The sequence below is a fragment of the Triticum aestivum genome, chromosome 4D (assembly GCF_018294505.1).
Source record: "Triticum aestivum cultivar Chinese Spring chromosome 4D, IWGSC CS RefSeq v2.1, whole genome shotgun sequence".
Classification (NCBI taxonomy): domain Eukaryota; kingdom Viridiplantae; phylum Streptophyta; class Magnoliopsida; order Poales; family Poaceae; genus Triticum; species Triticum aestivum.
Window position 1 is genome coordinate 57,866,858 of NC_057805.1, and position 8,984 is coordinate 57,875,841.

Consider the following 8,984-nt stretch of genomic DNA (forward strand, 5'->3'; position numbering starts at 1 on the left):
CGCGAGCTAATCTCTTCGACAAGTACTTAGCCCCAGATGCACATTTGTCTGCGTTGCCCATGCACGTCAGAAGACACGCTACACCTCTTGATCTCATGTCCGACTACTACTCGAATTTGGTTATAGCTTGGCCTCACCGCGCCTGACAGGTTTCAAGACCTTTGGCTCACTCCACCTCCTTCTGGGCTTGATCCTTGCATCTGGACATAGATGCTCCTCACTGTTTTGTGCAAGATTCGGGACTCAAGGAATGCGGCTATTTTTAGAAATGAAGATCACAATTGTCCTCTCACCATTAGTAATGATCTACTTCCTCCGTTCCTAAATATAAGTCTTTTTAGACATTTCAAATGGAATACAACATAAGGATGTATGTAGACATATTTTAAAGTGTAGATTCATTCGTTTTTCTCCGTATGTAGTTACTTGGTGGAATCTCTAGAAAGACTTATATTTGGGAACAGAGGGAATAGAACTTTGGTTACACCTGTTTAGAGACCTGGTTTAAGTCCTCATGTAAGTGAGTTTAGGTTCTCAGCTGTGTTTAAGTCCTAACGTAAGTGAGTTGAGCAGAAGCAAAGCACCTCTGCTCCTCCCCTCCCACGTCGTCCCCGCAGGCGACGGGGAGGGCAACCCTAGCAGCCGCCGCCGGGCGCTCCCTCCTCCCCCGCCACCGTCACAGGGTGCGATCGGGCGAAGCCCGGCCGGCACCGGCGGCGGCGGGACTTCTCGTCTCCTCGCGCGTGGTGTCTGGTGCGGGCCAGATGCGACGGGCCAGGGCGCCGCGCGTGGGTGGGGTGCGGCGGCGCGGTGGCACTCACCTCCCGACGGCGACGTCCGGTGGGCTTGACGGCGCGGCGGGCTGCTGGAGGGTGGTGCGTGCCTGGCTGCACCGGCCGGATCTGGCCGGCAGGTGGCGCGGGCTGCGGCGGCGCGGGCTGGTGGCTGCTCTGCCGTGTTCCAGTGGTGGTGGCCAACGACGGGGCGGGGCGGCGGCGCAGGCTTGTGGTGGCTGCGGTGGTGCGGCGACCGGGGTCCAGCAGGCGGTGCAGGGGGTGGCGACGGATTTGTCGCGGTGGCGGTGCAGGGGGTTGCAGGCGAGCTGGTTTCCGGCAAGATCCGGCTGGATTTGTCGCCGGGGACCCGGTTGGTGGCGCAGGGCGGAGCCCGGGGCTAGTCATGGTCGCGGCTTCGGGAGGGGTAGGCGGCGGTTGCCGGCCTGCTCCTCGGATCTGGTCCATGGCTGTCGGCAGGGGGCTCGGCGCAGTCCCTCGGGGTCCCGGCGTGGATGTGGGCTGCCACAGCGTGGTGGTGGCTCACGGCGGTGATCGGGGTCGTTTCACGGCGGCGGTCGGACTTCTTCGGCGTCGGCCAGTCGGTGAGCGCCCCTATCGACCTTCGATTCCTCTCCTTGTCGCGCAGGCACTACCTTCTTCAAAGTGTTGGCCCTCTCCTAGTTGTGGTTCATCGCTCGTCTCGCGCCCGGTAGCAGGACCGGACCCGTCTCGCGCCTGGCAGCAGGACCGATCATCTCGCGCCCGGCAGCAAGACCGGACTCGTCTCGCGCCCGGCAGCAGGACCGAGCTTGTCTCGCGCCCGGCTGTAGGACGGGCCGATGGAGGCCAGTTTTGGTCGGCCTAGTGGGTGTCGGCCTAGTGGGTGTCGGCCCTGGGGCAGCTCAGGAGTGCTAAACGCGGGGCCTTTCCTCTTGTCTCTTTGGTTGGGGTAGCGGTGGGTGGCGGGTGAGGTGGCGTCGAGGTCTTGGATGCCGGGGCGGCGGCCCTAATGGTGGTGTCGCGGTGCTCTTGGGCAGAGCCCGTGGCTTGGTGCTGCCCGATGACCATGGTCGTGTGGGCGGCATGGTCACCGGGATGTGGCGTTCGGTGGCGGTGAGTATTGGCTGGGGTGAAAACTTGTTCTATCTTCGGACGGACCGGCGGCGGCGAAACTCGTTCCCTTCCTGAAGGCATCGTCGCGGCAATCATTGCCCGTGTGTTGCTCCAGGGGAAACTCTGACCCTCAGGTCGTGCGGTGGCGGCGCTCCGGTGTCGTTTCCTTCCTGAAGGCGCCGCCTTGGAGCACATGGTTCGTCGTATGCGGCTTCATCTCTTCGCGGTGGCATGTTCACGGTCGAGGACCTGGCGTCTCTTGTAGTGCTTGAGATGGTGTTGTTGCGCTCAGTGCCTATGTATCTTGCCTTGGGTGTGTGCATGTGTTGTGGCGTGCGTTTGTACCGGTTTGTTGTTGGTATTGCTTTATATATAAAGCAGGGCGAAAGTCTTTTTGGGTAATGTAAGTGAGTTTAGGTTCTCAGCGATGTTTAACTCAACTATGATAACTACATGGGTTTTGGGTGAACCCATGAGAATTCAAGCAAGTAGGCTAGTCTGCCTTCTTCCGTTAACTGCAAAAGCCACAAAGCATATACACACAGAGAAAAGAAAGGAGTGAAGGACAGTTTCCACGGTTTGAACTCAAAATGTCTCTGAGCAACCTTAAACAGTTTCATCCTTGAAAAGAAGTCGCAACTTTATCCACACACCTGTTTGTTGGTCACTTTCGGTACAAAATAACAATTTCTATCCAGTCAGGCTACGTTACCAACCGAAGAGTAGAGAGGCACACGCATCAGGTATTCAAGATTTCTTCAGCAAAATAATAATTAAACAAGTGTTGCTAAGCTAAGCCAGCACGTACACGCGAAAGCACTCAACATCATAGGAAAATTCTCATGCGTGAGCCAAGCACAGGTTGACAATCAACAGGCTAATTTGACCTGGAAATTCAGCAGACACCGAAATCAGATTTCTGCCACGTTGAGCCATCAACAAGTTGACCTGGAAATATGGCGGATGGAGCGTCCGAAGTTTCTGCATTCCCCGGAGTTCCCTATCCGTGCGTGCCAACGATGCTTGAGGATTAACTAAACAATACGCATGCAACTGATTGATGGCATGATCGATCACGAGTATATATACACACAAGTGCCCTGATTGCAAGTGCAAACATTATAGCTCCACAGCAGCAACAACATCGGTGCACCAACAGAAATACAACATGGATTCAACGAGGTTTGCTCCGACCATCTGCGCTCTGATCTTCGTCGCGCTCTTCGCTTTCCATGGTATCAGTCTCGCTTCGCCTGACGAAGCGAAGAAGGTAAGGACCAAAGATTACCTGTAACAGTTTATCATGTGCCCAAGATATTACTCACTTGCAACAGTTTAGCGTGTAGTAGTGCTGGGGATGTTGAGTGTGCTAAACTGGTTGTAGCTGTACATCGTCTACTTGGGGGAGAAAAGAAGACTGCACGAGAACGCTGATGACGCCACTGCCTCGCACCACCGCATCCTGGCTTCAGTTCTCGGAAGGTACAGAAAAAGAATTAATACATGGTGCATGCTGCAGTGCTGCACTTCAGCCAAATATATACTATACTTGTATAGTAAGTACAACATAAAAACAATCTTTTTGTTTCGTTTTGAAGCGAGGAGGCTGCTTCCAGGTCGATGGTGTACAGCTACAAGCATGGGTTCTCTGGCTTCTCCGCCATGCTCACAGAATCGCAGGCCGGGAAACTCGGAGGTAACAGAGCGTGCAATACACATTCGTTCATGCATGCTCCCTACTGTAGTTACGAGACATGAAATTTTTGACTGGAATCATTCTCATACTGTACTAAAAAACACAGGGCTACCTGGTGTGACGAGCGTGAGGATGAACCAAGTCCATAGTACGCATACAACTCGCAGCTGGGACTTCATGGGGCTGCCGCACGACCAGCCCAACGGAATTCTGGCGAGTGCCGGGATGGGGGAGGGTGTCATCATCGGTGTCATCGACTCAGGTTAATTAGTTTTCTCACCTTTTACAGCGAAAAATTGAGCAAATAATTTTGCTTTACAAATACAGATTTCTAGTTACCCGTAAAAAGAAAAGCAGATTTCTAATTATCCGCAAATTGAGACTAGTTAAATGTCAATCAATGGCACTCCCTCTGACCCATATTAATTGTCTAAAGTTGCGACAATTAATATGGATCGGGGGGAGTATAACCATTTGGTTTAGTCGGAGATTCGTATGGGTTTTTTCTTTTGCTCCATGGGTGAGAGAGAGGATCATGCCCAAGCATTGTGCCTTGGAGGCGGAGGCCGCCGAGTAGAGCCCATCGGTTGTGTGTTTCCACACAATGTCGTTCTCGAAATGTTCATCGGGACGGAAGTTGTGCACTAACATCCAAAGGGTAAAAAACGCCCTTATGTGGTAGACGGAGACAACGGTGGATGCATTGATCTTTAATATCCAAGAATTTTTCTTAAGAGCCTCTAGCGCCTTCTTTTTTTTTCTCGAGTAGGCCTCATAGGTGAGTGGAGCAATCTTTGGGCTTGCGTGTCCAAGGAGCCACGAGGAGTCCCATAATGGTGTTCTTGCACCATTCCTCACGGTGATGGTGGTGGAGGCATAAACCTTTTTACCACTTTTTTCTTTTCTCCATTCAATATAAAGGTTACACACATAGGAAATTTTGCAGTTTAGATTAAGCATGCGATTTATCTAAAATTCTCCATAGCAATCAGAGTAGAAAGCACTTCCTCTGTAACTTAATGTAAAACGCTTTTGTAGTTTAGTATATTAGACTGTAAAATGTCTTTCATTAAGTTACGGAGGTTGTAGCTCACAAAGAGAAGAAAATTCTCGGGTCCTACCAACTTTCACACACACATATAGGTGCCAACCAGGCAGCTAGGGTTCAACCCAGTACATGAACGAATGCCCCCTTGAGGCCCTGGGCCATCGCTCTTATAGCCATTAGGCCAACTCCAACATAGAGACGCATTTCATCCGCTTTGGTCTGTTTGGGTTTGTGTGGACAAAAAATAAGGCCCAACGGGCCGAATCAAATAGACCAATGTCCTTTTTCTTGTCCGTTTGGACCCATTCCTGGCCCAAATTTGGGTCGGGTCTACGTTCACGTGGACAGGTAGTGGATGCCTGCAACGTCCTCCCCTAGCCCGCCGGTCTGTAGCACATCATCTTCATTCCCATCATTTCCCTCCCAAATCCCTCCCGCCCTCCTGCCATGGCTGCGCGCCCAACCCCATCGCCCCCGTCCCCGTCATGGCTGCCCGTGCCATGGCCCTAAAGAAGCCGAAGAAGGAGATCACCCCGGAGCAGAGGGCGAGCAAGATGGCAAAGCGAGCTAGTCGGAGGAAGAGCGAGAAGGGCAAAGAAGACGTCGTCGCCACAACAATGCTCAGACCTAGGCCGCCGCTACGGGGAGAGAGGCCCTCGTCGCCAAGGCAGTGCAACATGCCTTCCTCTTGCTAGGGTACTGCGAGCCGGCCCTTCTCGTCACCGTCGCTGCGGTGGCCAACACGGGATCGTCGGCAGCCCGCCCGCCCAGGCTTCTGGAGTCGCCGCACATGTCCACAACACCGCCGACGTACGGGTTCCTTCTTGGGACGTCCCACTTCGCCATGTCGCCACGGGGCGGCTCGCCGACATGCATTAAGTATGACCGATATGCAATTATTTTGTATGATGGCATGAATTCTAGCTTCATTTTGCAATCTACTTGCTATGTTTGATGATGAAGATATGTTTGTTGAAAAAAAACCAACGAGACGGATCAAATGGGTCGACCGGTTGGGCGCACTACCCGGAAAAAGCAGATAAGGGGCATATACCGCCCTTACAGCCGACCCAAACGGATAAAAAGCTGACAAATTTCGTCTCCGTTTGGGTCGGCGCATTGGAGTTGGCCTTACATCCAAAGTTGTCAGAATCACGACTCAAGTTTTAGAACCTTATGACCTTACGATCCAAACTAGCCCCTCCGATTCTACGATTTTGCTCATAGAATCTAAGATTCTACGATCGTGGTAGTTATGATTCTACGGCTCACGATCCTACGAACGAAGCTCCGATCTGATTCAGAATCCCGATTCTGACAACTTTGCTTACATCATCACCAAGCAGTAAAGCAAAAGGAAAAAGGGTACAAGCTGTAAAGGGAATTCAAATAGTGACGCGAGGACCAACCTGGGCCGTCCGATCGCAGATGAACGTCCACAGCATCCTCCTCTCGGCGCGAACCAGTAAGTGCCGCTGGAGACCGTTGGATGGCAGATGGACGGCTGGGGAGAGCTTCGACAATTAAACAGTGCGTCTGATATAACTGAACTTAAGCGACACTTGACATCCAGATCCACGCATCCAGCCATCTCTGCCGCCGCCGCCGCGGCCGGTCTTTCCAGGTCGTCCTGATGCTGGCTCCACCCAGCCGCCTCTTTCTCACCTCATCTGGCGGCATGACGGACATTTTATTCTGGATCTAGATTCATTGGCACGATGTGAGCTGTTGCTGGTAGGCGCATTCCTAATCTTATACTCCTTGATCCGGCTTAGACATAATCTAGTTTGAGTAGCTCATTCATTGACTCCCTTGCGACCGACGCCAACTAGCAAGATGCAAAGTACTCCCTCCGTTCCCAAATATAAGTCTTTCTAAAGATTTCAATAAGTGACTACATACGAAGCAAAATGAGTGAATTTACACTCTAAAATATGTCTACATACATCCGTATCTTGTAGTCCATTTGAAATGTCTAAAAGGACTTATATTTAGAAACGGAGGGAGTAGTATACATAACGCTGGCAGTAATTGAGGTTGCCATAGCTGAGGGAGTGGGAAGTTTTTTTTTAGCTTAGGGAGTGGGAAGTTGAGACTGGAACTTACGAACTGTTTTTTTTTCTCTTGGGCTAGTGTTCAGTTAGGGAAAGTTTGATTTATTTATTTGTGTCATGATGCGTTTGGTGATACATGTATTACTCTCACATGGATCTTGCATATCTCTTCCAAGTTTATGCCCGGCTAAAATGGAGAGCGATGAGACCTTCTGCCGAGCATGTGAGTCTGGCGCATGGGCCCAATAAGCTGGTGGCCCTGCCTTGTGTCGCGTACCTGTGCAGCCTACAACTGGGACGCGTACATGATGGCACACGTCATGCCAACAAAAAAAGCTTGTGGCTTAGAGGAGATGTGATTGTTGGAGAGAAAAGATGCTTAGAGGAGATGGACACTGAAGAAGAGGGAGGTAAGAAACGGAAGATCGGGAGGGAAGAAACACGGGGCTGCCGGAACAGCCCTGCGAGGACAAATGAAAGTTATTTCTTGGAACGGCCGGGGACTCGGGGGTAGGCCGGCAGTTCGAGGTCTTCTAGAATTGCAGAAGAAGGAGTACCCCGATGTTTTGTTTCTTTCTGAGACAAAGCTGAATAAAAATAAGGTGGAAAAGCTTAGATATACCCTAAACATGCCTCATATGGTCTTCAAAGTTTGTGAGGGGAAGAGTGGAGGATTGGCACTTCTCTGGAAGAGGGAAATAAATTTGAGTCTCCGTTGGCTTGGGCGAATGCATATTGATGCTACTTTTACAGAGGAAGATGGTTTCAAGTGGAGGTTTATAGTGATTTATGGGGAGCCTAAGACTGAATTGTAGGAGGAAACATGGCGGCTATTACGTACATTACACCTCCAGGAGAATTTACCGTGGGTATGCATGGGTGATTTTAGTGAGATCTTATACAACTTTGAGAAGCAAGGTGGGGTGGCCAGAACACAAGTCTTTATGAATTGTTTTCATGATGCTTTGAACTTTTGTAATTTGAATGACCTCGGATTTGAGGGTGACATTTTTACCTGGCGCAATAATAATTTTCGTGTTGATGGGTATATTCGGGAAAGATTAGATAGAGCTGTTGCAAATGCTGAATGGTGTGCTCGTTTCCCCGGGTATAAAGTGGTAAATGGTTGCCCTGAACATTCTGACCATCGGCCCGTTATTTTGCATGTCAATGGAGCGTCCAAGAGACCCAGGCCGAAACCAAATAATCTGAATAAACGTTTTGAGGCACGTTGGCTATTAGAGGATGATTGTGGAAGCATTGTGATGGATGCTTGGCAAAAGGCTGGTGACCGAGGAGAGAACACAGTTGCACAACTTATTAAGGCTGTGTCACAGAAGCTTGATGCCTGGAGCAGAGAGGTCCTTGGGGATCTGCAATAACGTATCAATAAACTGTGTGCTAACTTGGAAAAATGCCGGTGTGGGAACCTGACAAAAGCAGGTCTGAGGCGTGAGCAGGTGATCAGGTATAAACTTGATCGGCTGGAAGAACAACTAGATATTTTTTGGCGGCAACGAGCTCATGCAACATGGCTGGTAAAGGGAGACCGTAATACTGAATTTTTCCACAACTTTGCGTCGGCTAGAAAGAAAGAAAACAGAATAGAAAAGCTCATCGGGGAAGATGGTGTGGAGGTGAAAGGGGAGGCTGGTCTGAAGGAATTTATTTCTAACCACTTCTTTAACTTGTTTACCCCTGTGGCAGGCCCAAATTTTAACCAGGCATTACAAGCAGTACAACCGAAGTTGACACCCCAGATGAATGATCTATTAATAAAGGAGTACACTGTTGAGGAAGTGAAGCGAGCCCTTGATGATATGGGTGATCTTAAGGCACCTGGTGCGGATGGTATGCCGGCTATTTTCTATAAGAGATTTTGGAGTACGGTGGGCGAAGCTGTAACACGAGAGGTATTACATGTGTTGCGAGGCGGCAGTATACCAGAGGGATGGAATGAAACAATTGTTGTGCTTATCCCAAAGGTTCGGAATCCTGATCGTATCAAAGATCTACGCCCTATTAGCCTTTGCAATGTGGTGTATAAGCTTGTGTCTAAAGTGTTAGCAAACCGTCTCAAACAAATCTTGGATGAGATTATTTCAGCCAACCAGAGCGCCTTTGTGCCAGGCCGTTTAATTTCTGATAACACTATTTTAGCCTATGAAATGACCCACTTCATGAGAAGAAAGAGGAGAGGTAAAGATGTATACATGGCACTCAAGCTCGACATGAGTAAAGCTTATGATCGGGTAGAGTGGCTGTTTCTTGAAGGAATTATGAAGAAGTTGGGCTTC

General features: G+C 50.2%; 1 protein-coding gene across 1 annotated transcript; it reads left to right on the forward strand.

Moving 5' to 3' along the window:
• Nucleotides 1-3,057: 3,057 nt before the first annotated feature.
• LOC123099607 (subtilisin-like protease SBT3.8) lies at nucleotides 3,058-3,852 on the forward strand. The gene is made up of 4 exons (XM_044521731.1): nucleotides 3,058-3,159; nucleotides 3,274-3,371; nucleotides 3,488-3,585; nucleotides 3,692-3,852. The coding sequence occupies exons 1-4, from the start codon at nucleotides 3,058-3,060 to the stop codon at nucleotides 3,850-3,852; spliced, it is 459 nt and encodes a 152-aa protein (XP_044377666.1).
• Nucleotides 3,853-8,984: the final 5,132 nt, after the last annotated feature.